The sequence below is a fragment of the Hyperolius riggenbachi genome, chromosome 1 (genome assembly GCF_040937935.1).
Source record: "Hyperolius riggenbachi isolate aHypRig1 chromosome 1, aHypRig1.pri, whole genome shotgun sequence".
NCBI classification, from domain to species: Eukaryota; Metazoa; Chordata; class Amphibia; order Anura; family Hyperoliidae; genus Hyperolius; species Hyperolius riggenbachi.
In genome coordinates this window covers 277,663,881-277,679,380 of record NC_090646.1, presented here as the reverse complement: position 1 = coordinate 277,679,380, position 15,500 = coordinate 277,663,881, and the positions used below count along the sequence as shown (strand labels likewise).

The window sequence follows — 15,500 nt, the reverse complement described above, 5'->3', positions numbered from 1 at the left end:
TCTGGTGGTGAGTCTGGTGACCCCAAGGGAGGCAGTGTTGCTGGTACCCTGTCCTGCCGCGTTTGCCCACAGAGTGGGATGTTTGGATACCATTTGGCGGGTCATGCTGGTGGTGGAGAGGTTGTTAATATTTTTCCCCCTGCTCAGGCGAGTCTTGCACACCTTGCAAATCACCATGGTACCATCCTCACTGCAGTCTTCAAAGAAAGGCCAGACTTTGGAGCACCTGCCTTGCTGGCGATTTCTGTTTGCGCCTCTTTTGCGTCTCACTTGAACTTCCACGCTTGTGGTGCCTGAAATTTCGCGCCGCCTACCTTGTGGCACAAGGCGAACTCGTGCAGCAGTAGGTTCTTCAACAGACTCATCTGTGCTGCTACGACGGCGATGTCCACATTGTCCAAACCCTCCTCTTCCATCTCCTCAAACTCGTCATATGTGATTGTGGGCCGCCGCCGTGGAGTAGAGCTCCCCAGAACAACCTCTGCGCAGCTCACTCCAACGTCGTCTTCCAGATCTTCTCGGCCGACCTCCTGCAATTGAAACCCCTCCTGCCCAACTTGCTCTGGGATTTGGGTTTCAAAGTCCTCGGACTCGCCTCGCATTTCAATGCGCGGTGCATTTCCCACAGTAAATGGTTGTGAATCCGGGCACAACATTTCTGGCTGTTCCATTGACCTTTGAAAGGTGGAAGTTTGTTGGGCTGGGAATAGCTCCTGCGAATACCCCATTGTGTCCTGAGGAAATTCTTCGGACTGGTTATTTGGCAGTTGTGTGCGTTGTTTCGCTGCCGGTTGTGTCAGCTTTGTGCCCACTGGCTCCTTGTAACTGGCTGAGGACTCGGACCTCGTGCGTGATGTGCTGGAGCTGCTTAACCCACTGCTGGACGCTTGAGAGGTCATCCAAGTAATTATCTGGTCCTGTTCTTTTGGATTTGTGAGGGTTGTTGTCCTGGACAACATGGGCGGTATTGAGTGGGTTTTCTTGGGTGCTCCCCTGTGGCCTGTACGTGAACCGTCAGGGGAAACACCTCTTCCCTTGCCCCTCCCTCTTTCACAGGATTTCTTCTTCATTTCACTTATCCTTAAAGTACACGCTGACTGGCAGCAGTACAGTGGCAGTACAGAAATGCTATATAGTGGTGGGTGAGCGGTGTACTACTATTCCCAGCAGCGACACAGAGCACAATGCTATACAGTGGTGGGTGAGCGGTGTACTACTATTCCCAGCAGCGACACAGAGCACAATGCTATACAGTGGTGGGTGAGCGGTGTACTACTATTCCCAGCAGCGACACAGAGCACAATGCTATACAGTGGTGGGTGAGCGGTGTACTACTATTCCCAGCAGCGACACAGAGCACAATGCTATAAAGTGGTGGGTGAGCGGTGTACTACTGTTCCCAGCAGCGACACAGAGCACAATGCTATACAGTGGTGGGTGAGCGGTGTACTACTATTCCCAGCAGCGACACAGAGCACAATGCTATACAGTGGTGGGTGAGCGGTGTACTACTGTTCCCAGCAGCGACACAGAGCACAATGCTATACAGTGGTGGGTGAGCGGTGTACTACTATTCCCAGCAGTGACACAGAGCACAATGCTATACAGTGGTGGGTGAGCGGTGTACTACTATTCCCAGCAGCGACACAGAGCACAATGCTATACAGTGGTGGGTGAGCGGTGTACTACTGTTCCCAGCAGCGACACAGAGCACAATGCTATACAGTGGTGGGTGAGCGGTGTACTACTATTCCCAGCAGCGACACAGAGCACAATGCTATACAGTGGCGGGTGAGCGGTGTACTACTGTTCCCAGCAGAGACACAGAGTGGCAGTAAACACAATGCTATACAGTGGTGGGTGAGCGGTGTACACAGAGTGGCAGTAAACACAATGCTATATAGTGTGGGTGAGCGGTGTACTACTGTTCCCAGCAGCGACACAATGACTGTGGGGACCCTGGCTAGCCTGGCTGGAGAGAGAACTACCCTGCCTGCCTACCCAAAGCTAAACCCACAGACAAATGGCGGAGAAATGACGTGGATCGGGTATTTATTTACCCGAACCACGTGACCCGTTCGGCCAATCAGAGCACGTTCGGGTCCGAACCACGTGACCCGTTCGGCCAATCACAGCGCTAGCCGAACGTTCGGGGAACGTTCGGTCATGCGCTCTTAATTCGGCCATATGGCCGAACGGTTTGGCCGAACACCTGAGAACTCGAACATCACCCGAACAGGGTGATGTTCTGCAGAACCCGAACAGTGGCGAACACTGTTCGCCCAACACTACGAGTCACTAAAACAGGCATTTCCTCCTGCAAACAAGTGATCGTTAAGGCTCATACACACATCAGACTATAGTCTTTGGAAAATGAAAGATCACAGACCAATCTTACCACCCTTCATGTAGTATGAGAGCCATACCTTCACAGTCTTTTCTATGGAGCTGAACTCCCCATCAGAAAAAAATCTTTGCAAGATGCTGCACACACAGATGCTGTACAGACACAAAAGATCAGTATCTGCAAAAGATCTGTTCCTGTCAATGATCCGTTCCTGCAAATTGCATTCATAGTCTATGAGATCTGCAGATCATCATACACACCTTGTTTAACTGACATTCATCTGCAGATCTGACAATCATCTGCAGATCTGAAAATCCAGCCTGGTGGATCTGATCTGCAGATGAATGTTAAACAAGGTGTGTATGATAATCTGCAGATATCATAGACTATGAATGCATTTTGCAGGAACAGATTTTTTGCAGGAACAGATCTTTTGCAGATACTGATCTTTTGAATGTGTACAGCATCTTTGTGTGCAGCATCTTGCAAAGATTTCTATCTGATGGGGAGTTCAGCTCCATAGAATAGACTGTGTAGGTATGGCTCTCATACTACATGGAAGGGGGTAAAATTGGTCTGTGATCTTTCATTTTCCAAAGACTATGGTCTGATGTGTGAATGAGCCTTTAGTCAGGATGTTGGACTGAATGATATTGAGTGAAGGTGCATACACACATCAGACCATAGTCTTTGGAAAATGAAAGATCACAGACCAATTTTACCCCCTTCCATGTAATATGAGAGCCATACCTACACAGTCTATTCTATTGAGCTGATCTCCCCATCAGATAGAAATCTTTGCAAGATGCTGTACACATTCAAAAGATCAATATCTGCAAAAGATCTGTTCCTGCAAAAGATCCGTTTCTGCAAAATGCATTCATAGTCTATGAGATCTGCAGATCATCATACACACCTTGTTTAACAGACATTCATCTGCAGATCAGACAATCATCTGCAGATCTGAAGATCCATCCTGGTGGATCTGATCTGCAGATGAATGTCTGTTAAACAAGGTGTGTATGATGATCTGCAGATATCAGACTATGAATGCATTTTGCAGGAACGGATCTTTTGCAGGAAGAGATCTTTTGCAGATACTGATCTTTTGAATGTGTACAGCACCTTTGTGTGCAGCATCTTACAAAGATTTTTATCTGATGGGGAGTTCAGCTCCATAGAATAGACTGTGTAGAGTATGGCTCTCATACTACATAGAAGGGGGTAAAATTGGTCTGTGATCTTTCATTTTCCAAAGACTATGGTCTGATGTGTGTGTGTGTGTGTGTGTGGGGGGGGGGGGGCAGTTGGTGGTACCGGGCCTAGGGCACTGGGAAGTCCAAATCCGGCCCTGATTACACATGTGGTAAGCATGACCTGTTTATGGTTATTTTGACTTTTTATTTTCAGTTCAGGTTCTCTTTAAAGAGGAACTTTACTGAATATAGCTAAGTTATTAAAAGTGCTTATATTTTACAATATTCATTTAAAAAAATTAGTTAGTGTTTGCTCGTTGTAAAACCTTTCCTCACCCTTATTCACATTCTTAAATGTATCATGCATGGCGACATCTTAACTGCTGGCAAAGTGCATCAATGTGGAATGGAGTTTGTTTGTTGCGTTTTCTGAAATGAGCTGAAACACCTGGTCCTCCAGGGTGCTCTAAATAGCCTAGGCGAACATCACTGGAAGGTGCATCACTACAGAATGTTAACTATGTGTTCTGACGTCAATAGAAATAATACCTGGTCTTCTAGAATGCTCTGGGCTGAGAATTCTGCATAACATCACTAGGAAGGCATGGTTACATACTAATATACAGCAACATATAATGTACAGTAAGTGTTTCTGATGCTGAAACCAAGATTATTTCTGTAATGTAAGAGTGGGTATACTGAAAAAGTGACTAAATTCTACTATATGTCACTACAGTGCCTCTTTAATATAACATCTGATCAGCCCCATTTCCAAGGGTAGGTGGGCCGGGTGACCGCCTGGATCGCAGTGAGGGAAGGGGGCGCGATAAAGGAGGGGAGAGCAGTGGCAGCACATGGGACTCAGCCACAGAGAGAGGGACTCGACTCCACCTCCCTCTCTTTCCTCGGGTCGCCCTCCATGCTCCCCCATCCATTGAAGAGATGTCCGGCAGCGGAGGCGGGGTGTGTGTGATTACTCACTAACTGGGCTCCTGGCGATGTTCACATGCTCCCGGGCTGCTCCGTACATCCCGCTCACAGGAAGTAGTGTAACTACAACTTCCTACTTCCCGTGAGCAGCGATGTACAGAGCAGCCAGGCAGCACGTGAACATCGCCTGGAGCCCGGAAGGTGAGTGTGACAACCACCCACCAATCCCGTATTACTAGGCCACAGTTGCCATGCAGGTCTCATGCACTAGAGACATCTGGAGGCGAATCCACTGTGTGCACAGTAAACGGTTAAGATTGGTTGATGGTGCCCATACAGGAACAATCTCGATTGTATGTACATTCGTTACAATAAAAATATCGATTTCCCACTGGAAATCATGTAATTTCACTGCCACCACTCTTCCAATTTTGCAGGGAGGGAAGAGACTCCCGCTAGCTATTCCTAGAAGGAAGAAACGGTTCTTTGTAAGCTAAATCATGTCCCTCTTTCACACTTCAGAAAGTTTGGAGGAATACAGAAGTAGAAAAAACAAAAGTACATCCAATAAAAATACTAACAGTCCCCAGAATCCCACAGACCAATAATGTAAGCTTTAAACTTTATAGCCATGGTGCTTCAAAACTCATAAAAAGTCAGCATAGTGAATGCAATTGAAGTGTTGTTTAGCACGCAATGGAATGCCATAAAACATAACTTATTTTCATAATTATAAGATTCAGTACGCACATATGACTTAAACAGGCATAGGTCAAAATAAAGTGTGGGGATCCATTCAAAATATTTATTGACCATATAGCTTATCTTTTTCTCTGTGCAGCAGTGAAGTGAGAAGGTCAGGAGCAGCACACCTTACCATATCAAAGCCACATCCCATGTCAATCAGATAGTCAAAAGTTGACCATAGTTGACCAATCCCACCAGTCAATCGTCTATATACTGTTATATACTGGGTACCACATACAGTACAGCACCAGTATCTGTTCATACATAGCACCAGTATATGATGTTTTTTTATTTTTATTTGGTGTGCGTTGGAAGGGGGTAGTCCTATACGGCAAGTATATCCCAAACGCTATATTTTAACAGGAAAAGTTGGGGGTCGTCTTATACGCCCAGTCGTCTTATACGCCTGAATATACGGTACTCCTGTCTCACAGTCGCTTATTTGGTATGCTAAAGCATTAGCGATGAAAGTTTTGATTTATGGTATGTCTTTGTGTGCTAAACAACATTTCCACCTAATTTAAGATGGGAAAGCATATGGTCACTTTAAGCCAAGACGTGCACGTTCCAGTGGCACTTGGTGACTATAATACTGTATCTCTAACTGGTACCACTCACACTACTGTTTTTGTTTTATTTAGTGGCACAATGCTTTGCACATTGTGTTTATGTGTTGTTGACAGTCTATTGTGAATTGGGTTCATACCTATTAGTTGATTGTTTTGTAATTGAATGTTTCAGGCATAGATTTATTCAGAAGAGATGGATAGTTTCAAAACACTGGCAATATTTTTGGGAAGAATAAACCAATTATTAGATGTTGCAGCTGGTGTTTTGTTTGCGAAATGAAATAAATGCTGGGGAGTTGCCATTCTCCCGGATTAAGCATTGGCATTCCGTTTTTAATTGCCCTTTGCTGAAGGTTTGTGGGAACCTTAATAGTTATAGGAAATCATATGTGTCTGGTGTGAGTACATTTGAAATCGGCGCCGGTAGACTTGGGCGCAGGATACAGCGGTATATAGCTGATCCTGCTTCTGCACAAGTCCGTGCCGATTTAATGACTATTCCCCCTCCAGGCTGCCATTGATAGTGGGGGAATTAAATAATTCGGCTTCCAGCGATTGCTGGAGGCCGAATTATCATGTTTTTAAGCAACCTCGGCTCCGTCTTCTGACGGAGCCAACGTTACTCACTGAGCGCTTCAATAGGAGTGATTCCTATTGAAGTCTATGAAGGCGCCGGCTGCGCCCAAATCTAGCAGTGCTGAAAAGCACTGCTCTGTCTGGTGTTTCTATAGGAAATCATATGTGTCTGCAGTGGCGTAGCTAAGGAGCTGTGGGCCCTGGTGCAGGTTTTACATGGGGCCCCCCAAGAACTTTATACATAGCAATTGATACAGCGCACCAAAACTTGCCAAGGACAACCACAGTGTCAGAGGTGCAGGAAAGGGATGGGGAACAGTGTGTTAAGGATTACTACTATTCAAAACATCTATAGAAGTGATTATTACCAGCACAGGACCAATAGAGAGCTAATACTGTGATAGAGGGTGGACCCTTCGGGGCCCCTCTGGCCCAAGGGCCCCGATGCGGTCGCTACCTCTGCACCCCCTATTGCTACGCCCCTGTGTGTCTGGTGTTGCTATAGGAAATCATAGGTGTCTGGGGTTGATTTTAAAAATTATATGTCAAACGCCCCCTGGTGGCAAGACCGCACAATGCCTTCCAATCGGTTCCAGCATACAGACCATGCAATCTGTGGTCGCAATCGGTGCGCAGAAACCACTGGAATTTTTGGCAGCAGACAGGCTAGAAGGGAGCTTGTGAGTTACACACGAATTACACCGGGTATAAAACTGCCACCACTTCTGCAGGAGGGCAGAAGACCTAACCTCACTGATACTAAAACCTGCAAATAAAACGGTTAAAACACACTCTATTTTATCTAGCTATCAACAGTAGTAGCGACTCTTTGGAACGCTAGGATTCATTTTTGTGTGGCTGAATAGTAGGTGTAGCTGAAAAAATAAATGACTTTTAGAAGTCTTTTTATTTATAAATGCAATATAAATAATTATTATATACAGAAAATCATTAAAATCAACAATTATAGAGACAATAGTAGCACAGTATAAAAATAAAAGTAAGGGAAGAAATAAATGGGTACCCAGGTTCAGGTGAAAAACAAGTCCTTTAGGGAAATCTGAGCACATGGAACCGTCCTTTGTTTCAGTTCAGGAAATGGCCGCCAACCACATGGTCCTCTGGCTAGCAGCATAAGATAGAACATGGAGAACTCAAGGGAGGAGTACCTGTCAAGTTCTTTTGAATGACCTACATTTTTGGGTGGGGTCTCAGGTTCAGCCCAGGGGCTGGACAGGGGCAGTTACCCTTCTGGGTGGGACATTTTCCATCCACCCAATATGACATATTTCATAACTCAGCTTACGCATCCCGCACACACATAACAACCACAGATTCATATTCCTCAGAATATGACAATTCTTGGGACATCAAACTTGATTAGGGTAACATGTTCTGGCATGAGGCAGCTGCATACCAGTGGCCCCAATTTAATATTAAAATATTCACCAGATCCGGACCAGCAGAATCATGTAATTTTCAGCATTATGCATGGAGGAAAAAGAACACAGCACTCTAAGAAAAACAACTGCTACCTACAGTAAAATATGGTGGTGGTTCCTTCATGCTGTGGGGCTGTGTGGCCAGTGCTGGACTGGGAATCCTGTCAAAGTTGAGGGACACATGGATTCCACTCAGTATCAGCAGATTCTGGAAACCAATGTCCAGGAATCAGTGACAAAGCTGAAGCTGCACCAGGGCTGGATCTTTCAAGAAGACAATGATCCTAAACACTGCTCAAAATCCACTAAGGCATTCATGCAGAGGAACAAGTACAACATTCTGGAATGGCCATCTCAGTCTCCAGACCTGAATATAATTAAAAATCTGTGGTGTGAGTTAAAGAGAGCTGTCCATGCTCAGAAGCCATCAAACTTGAATGAACTAGAGAGGTTTTGTAAAGAGGAATGGTCCAAAATACCTTCAACCAGAATCCAGACTCTCATTGGAACCTACAGGAAGCATTTAGAGGCTGCAAATTCTACAAAAGGAGGATCTACTAAATATTGATTTCATTTCTTTTTTATGCACCTGCCTAATTTTGTTTAAACAATTATTGTGCACTTTCTGTCAATCAAATAAACTTCATTTCACTTCTCAAATATCACTGTGTGTCAGAGGCGTCGCTAGCCCTATTTTGGGGGGCCCGTTCCCCCTAATCTGTCCTGGGGTGCTATGGATCTACTGGCCGCCACTGCCCTGCTCTGCCCTGCTGTTCCCGCTGCGCTGCCATTCAGACCTCGATCAGCGCCGGGCGACCAGATAGAGCGGGCGCTAGGACTTAGCGGACACCGCTGATATGCGGAAGTGACATCACTTCTGCATATTTGTGCCCGGCGCCCGCTGTATCTGGTCAGGTCGCCCGCTAATCCTGAGGTCTGAAGCGGCAAGGTAGGTGGGGTGGGGAGCGCGCCTGCCACTCACTACCTAACGAGGGTCCCTTTTACTCACTCACTACCTAACGGGGGTCCCTGCTGTCACTCACTTCCTAACGGGGGTCCCTGCTGTCACTCACTACCTAACGGGGGTCCCTGTCACTCACTTACTACCTAACGGGGGTCCCTGCTGTCACTCACTACCTAACGGGCGTCCCTGCTGTCACTCACTACCTAACGGGGGTCCCTGCTGTCACTCACTACCTAACGAGGGGCCCTGCTGTCACTCACTACCTAACGAGGGTCCCTGCTGTCACTCACTACGGGGGTCCCTGCTGTCATTCACTACCTAACGGGGGTCCCTGCTGTCACTCACTACCTAACGGGGGTCCCTGCTGTCAATCACTATTTAAATGGGGGTCCCTGCTGTCACTCACTACCTAACGGGGGTCCCTGCTGTCACTCACTATCTAAATGGGGGTCCCTGTTGTCACTCACTATTTAGCTGGGGGTCCCTGCTGTCACTCACTATTTAACTGGGGGTCCCTGCTGTCACTCACTATTTAACTGGGGGTCCCTGCTGTCACTCACTATCTAACTGGGGTCCCTGCTGTCACTCACTACCTAACGGGGGTCCCTGCTGTCACTCACTATCTAAACGGGGGTCCCTGTCACTCACTCACTATCTAAACGGGGGTCCCTGCTGTCACTCACTACCTAACGGGGGTCCGTGTTGTCACTTACTACCTAACGGGGGTCCCTGCTGTCACTCACTACCTAACGGGGGTCCCTGCTGTCACTCACTACCTAACGGGGGTCCCTGCTGTCACTCACTATCTAAACGGGGGTCCCTGCTGTCACTCACTACCTAACGAGGGTCCCTGCTGTCACTCACTACCTAACGGTGGTCCCTGCTGTCACTCACTACCTAACACGGGTCCCTGCTGTCACTCACTACCTAACGGGGGTCCCTGCTGTCCCTCACTACCTAACGGGGGTCCCAGCTGTCACTCACTATCTAAACGGGGGTCCCTGCTGTCACTCACTACCTAACGGGGGTCCCTGCTGTCACTCACTATTTAACTGGGGGTCCCTGCTGTCACTCACTATTTAACTGGGATCCCTGCTGTCACTCACTACCTAACGGGGGTCCCTGCTGTCACTCACTACCCAACTGGGGGTCCCTGCTGTCACTCACTACTCAACTGGGGGTCCCTGCTGTCACTCACTACCCAACTGGGGGTCCCTGCTGTCACTCACTACCCAACTGGGGGTCCCTGCTGTCACTCACTACCCAATGGGGGGGTCCCTGTCACTCACTACCTAACTGGGGGGTCCCTGTCACTACCTAACTGGGGAGTGGCTGTCACTGCCTACACTGGGGGGCTCCTGTCACTACCTAAACTGGGGTACTCCTGGCGCTACCTTAACTAGGGGGCACCTGTCGCTACCTAAACTATCCAGGCCAGCCAGCCCAGCATCACCACCAGCCAACCAGCCCAGAATCACTATAAAAAAGGCCACAGAATCACCACCAGTCAGGCCAGCATTTACTTCAACCAGCCAAGCACAGCCCAGCATCACTGCCAGCCAACCCAGCCACAACATCAGCCACAGCATCACCGCCAGCCAGGCCACAGCATCACTGCCAGGCCTTTCAGCTCACACATCATCCCCAATCCAGCCAAAAACAGTATTGCCAGGTACAGCAGCCAGTAGAGGAGAATTCAGAAGCCGGGTGAGAGGTGTCTACCATATTAAGGGGACATTCTGCCTATTTATGTGAAATGCTGTCTATTTATGTGCCTCATGACTGCTGAATTTGTCTTGTTGGGGGCCTCATGATTGCTGAATTTGTCTTGTTGAGGGCCTCAAGATTGCTGAATTTGTCTTGTTGGAGGCCTCATGATTTGTTGGGGGGCTCATGATTGCTGAATTTGTCTTGTTGGGGGCCTCACGCTTGCTGACTTTGTCATGTTGGGGCCTCACGCTTGCTGACTTTGTCTTGTTGGGGGCCTCATGATTGCTGAATTTGTCTTGATAGGGGCCTCATGATTGCTGAATTTGTCTTGTTGAGGGTCACATGATTGCTAACTGCGAGACTATGGAAAAAAAATGAATCATCATCATATGAGACAATAGCATTAAACCTACTTTTTTAGCTTTTTAAAACAGAAAATAAAACTGGGAGGTTCTAAAAAAAATGAATATATTTTTTCAGGAGTAGGATGGATGAAATTGTTTATCTTTTCAGTTTTTCAACTTTGATTTTCCATAATGTTCATGTATGTGTTAAAACGTTTGTACAGTATTTAGTTTAAATTGCTGTTGCCACTTTGTGATAGATAAGTGACTTGTGGGTTGCAGTTTGGGCCTCCAAAAAGTTCGCCACCACTGTCCTAATCTAATGTACGGTTGGCCCCACCCATGGCCACGCCCACTCACTGCATGACCACGGCCATTTTTAGTCGCGGCGCGCGCGCATATAGCCCCCACCTAGTGCCCCCAGGTGCCACTGATCTCCAAGGACCCTAGGAATGCCCCTGCTGTGTGTGTCTCCTATATGATATAGTTAACTGAAATTTTTTTTCATAACAACCAAACGATTTATACAGGAAAATCATGACGATTTACAAGGTTGTCCAAACTTTTGCACCCCACTGTAGCTGTCAATACATGCATTCATTTTTACCAACAGATTATTTTACTATGATCGAATCTGGTGATTATCAGTCACCCACATCGATCATAATTTTGAACAATCCATGGCAAAAATGTATCAAAATTACAATCAAACCGTACATTTTTTAATTGGACACAGTGGTATAGTGGCGGTAGATCAGTGGCCCATAGTATTGCACTGAACCACTACGGTAATTCAATTAATTTCAGTTGAAATAGTTTCGCATTACGATTATTTTCATTGGGGGTGGAGGGTGCTATGGCAGGGTGGGGGCGCCACAGGTTTCCTTGCCTGGAGTGATGAAATGGCTAGAGGCACCCCTGCTGTCCAGTGACAATTCTTTTGTATGGATGGGGTGGTGTTGTCAGCAGGGTCGGGCAGAGGCGAGAGAGGCTCCAGCCTCAGAGTGCAGTGTAGGAGGGGGGCGCAGGACTCGCTCAGCTATCATTCCCCTATTTTATTTTATGCAGAGAGAAATAAGAAAGGGGGATACATGGCAGTGACAGCAAGCCAAATAACTAGAGATCAAGGTGTTTGGGGGAGTTTGTAGCACTGGGGCGCATCTTAGTCTAATAGCAACAGGGCCGGCCTTAGGTTTCACAGCGCCCTGAGCAAAACCTGATTTTTTGTGCCCCCCCATTCATCCTCTTCCCACGTGCTTGCACACACACACGCGTGCACACACACACACACTCACTGGCCCATATGCAATTCATCTTTTCTCCTGAGATATCTCCTAGGACAGTGGTTCCCAACCTTTTTGACGTTGTGACACATCACGCCAAATGCTCAGATCTCTGTGACACGTCACATATGTATAATAGCCATGAATGGATGGAAAAAGTGCATTATCCTGAATACACTTAAAAATGAAGGCTAGAACCTTTCAGGAATATTAATAAAGACAATTAGTAGGGCAGTTAGCACCCCCCCCCCCCCCCCCCTATTTAGAATGATAGCACTGCACCGACAATTTTCACCACACGTTGTACTAGCCATAGTGCGCACCTCAAAAAAAGTCTTCAGAATCAGTATAGGTAGATAGACAGGTATAGGTGCCTCCAGTATAGGATCTCATGTGTAGGTGACCTCAATATAGGTTGCCAAGCATAGGTGCCCCCAGTATAGAAAGTCAGTTGAAAGTCTCCATCCTCCCCATAGGTAGTCAGGCGTAGGTGCCTCTAGTATAGGTAGCCAGGTGTTTGTGCCCTCAGTAAATGTAGCCAGCTATAGATGCCCCCAGTATAGGAAATCAGGTGTAGGTGCCCTCAGTATAGGCAACCAGCTATAGGCGCCCCATTGGAAGCCGGCGCCCTGAGCGACCGCTCCGGTCGCTCAGGTCAAAGGCCGGCTATGAATAGCAATCAGTGTGTGACGGCTGGGGTGGAAGGGATGGAGGGGCGCACTTTGGTGTCTCACCCTTGGGTGCTGGAGGACCTTGTCCCGGCTCTGGTTGTCAGCATAGTTCTTGGTTCTTTTATAATGATACATTAGTTATGTTAATATATCACATGACAAAATCATGTGACGTCCCATTGGATCCCTGACACTGCCTAGTACAACAGCTCATCTTCGGCTTAAGAAGACTGAAGCTAAAAGCGACAGAAATCAGTATGCTTATCCACACAGACAAGCACCATGTCACAAAAATATATACGCAACATTTCAGTATCTCAGAGTAGACTTGAAACTGCCTCTTTTGCATATCTATGACTTCTGGCATGTAACTAACCCACTGTGTACAGTACAGCCTGACATGTGGAAGACTTAAGTATAGCCTCTAAATATAACAGGTGTAGGCTGCAGGTCACTTATGTCTTGCAGGAAATGTGTATGCAAATTAGACCTTTGCAAGTCTCTATCTCACAGGACACATTTACAGGAAACCATCCATTCCTGTCACTTCCAGTCATCAGTTCTGGCCCGAAGAGGGTTCTGGCGCATTGCATAGATTTTGCTCATCCTAGTAACGCCCTCTGTCCATTATTCATGTCACCCACCAAAACGTTATGAGTTCAATGTGATGCAGACAGTAAAGCATACAGTATATTTAAAGTATGCTTCACTGTAAATACACAAGTTGTCCGGTAAACGCACAGAATGCTGCACATTATTCCGAAGGAACTGGTCCCACTGCACCGCTGATGGCAGATGTGAAAATACCACAGATATATAACTGCAATGCGTTGCAATGTGATTATAATGTCTGTTGCAACAAAACGCAATGGACACAGTGTGAAAGGAGCCTACTTGTAACATATTCAATTAAGTGTGAAGCTAGAGGGACATTTATCAAATTCTTTCAAATTCTGGTCAAACACTAGACCTTATTTAGTCATATGAAACTATTAAATAAACAAAAAACCCACATGTATAAACAAAAATGAATGCAATCAGACAAAATACAAATATACAAGCGACCAGGGACGCCTCTAGCCATTTTGTCAGGCGAGAACACCTGAGGCGCTCCTGCGCCCAGCCCCCCCCCCCCCCCCCACACCAGAAGATAATCGTAATGCAGCAGCGTTTTACCAGAAAATACATGTATTGTGGAAGAGTTTCACCGGAAAATACACATACATACGGCAATGCTTCACCAGAAAATATACAATGCGGGTAGCATTTCACCACAAAATACATGTAATGTGGGCAGAAAAGGCACAGAGGGACACAGCGGCTTACGCTAAGCAGATGCAGCAGAAGCAAGTAATAGAACACCCATGGGGGCGAGGCTTAGTCAGGGGGCGGTGCTTCATCCAGGGGCAGGGCTTAATCCAGCAACATGATGCCCCCAGGACCAATGGCACTCCAGGCAATGGCCTGTACTGCCTATGCCTAAAAGTGCCCCTGCAAACTACATTGACTACACCACTGAATGAACCAATTTACAAGTCATATTGCAGTGGTTGTATTTTTAACCTCTAGAATATGAGAACCTTTCTGTACAATATACGGTACTTACAGGGGCATTCCACTCGGACTTAAAACATCTTCATATGGTCCAGTGGTGGGCAGATCTGGTGGAGTAGGTTTGGAGGGTGAAGACAAGGCTTTATCTTCTTCTGCCCTCCGGGGTATCTCCTTTTCTAGCACTTCTTTTAGCCTTATCAATTGCCCAGGTAACAAGGTCAACCAGTTTGGAACAGATTGCTAAATATAAAGAGGACAAGTATTCAAACATGAAATATTCAGACGTCTGCTGGAATATTTAAACTTATTCAGTGATGAACAAAATGCTGTTGCAAGACAGTATGGTATGCACATATGGGGGTTGATTCACTATAACAAATAGCGTGCCTTATCAGAATTGACATGCCTTATCAACGCTAACATGCCTTATCAGAGTTAACATGCCTTATCGGAGTAGCATAGCGAGCGCTCCGAACTTATGCCTGCTAACTGGTAATGACGAGAGCTCCACTCGTCCTGCCCTGAGCCCCTGCTGGTCCAATCACTTTAAAGGACATTATACCCACACTTTGAATGGCCCAATAGGCTGCCTGTCAAGGTTCCTGTCAAGTGACATTTATATGTGTATTTGCATTCAACATGCAGCACTTTTCACAATATAAGCTCCTTTCAGCCACAACATAGCACTTGGACATACAGAGGTGTAGGAGAACCAGCCATGCATGTAGATATAGCTGCATGACTGAAGGAAATATGGTGGTTATTAATTTGGGTCCTGATCTGAATTAGGCCTCTACAATTCAGGCTTAGTAGCTGGCATGTCCACATCATAACTGCTGAAAGACTCCATAGTGATTAGTGAAGACAGTGTAGGTTCTGAAAATAGGAGACAGGATCTCTGAGGCACTCAAATAGTATTTTATGAACAAAAATACAGATAAATGGTGACCCTTAAAACATCCGGACACTGTATTTTAATTTTTAGATTGTAACATCATGTAAGGCGGGTTCTGTCACAACACTGGGGATCATCACAACTCTGAAACATATCAGTGAATGGTACTTGTGACTGTACCTGAACCACCGTTAAAATGAATCCTTTCCACTCTTCAGCATCTTCTGCAGTTTCGGTCTGCAAAATAATTCAGAAAAAGGCATTTTAATTAG

The 15,500-nt window shown here is 46.4% G+C and overlaps 1 protein-coding gene across 2 annotated transcripts in view; it reads right to left on the bottom strand.

Annotated features, from left to right (window-relative positions):
* LOC137506680 (signal-transducing adaptor protein 1-like) overlaps positions 1-15,500 on the bottom strand; it is a 153,686-nt gene that overhangs the window by 51,191 nt on the left and 86,995 nt on the right. For both annotated transcript variants that reach the window (XM_068233619.1, XM_068233618.1), the window contains exons 4-5: positions 15,409-15,465; positions 14,386-14,573 (exon numbers count right to left, since the gene is read on the bottom strand). In XM_068233619.1, coding sequence (XP_068089720.1) covers positions 14,386-14,573; positions 15,409-15,465 — 245 coding nt within the window. The remainder of the gene's footprint in view (positions 1-14,385; positions 14,574-15,408; positions 15,466-15,500) is intronic.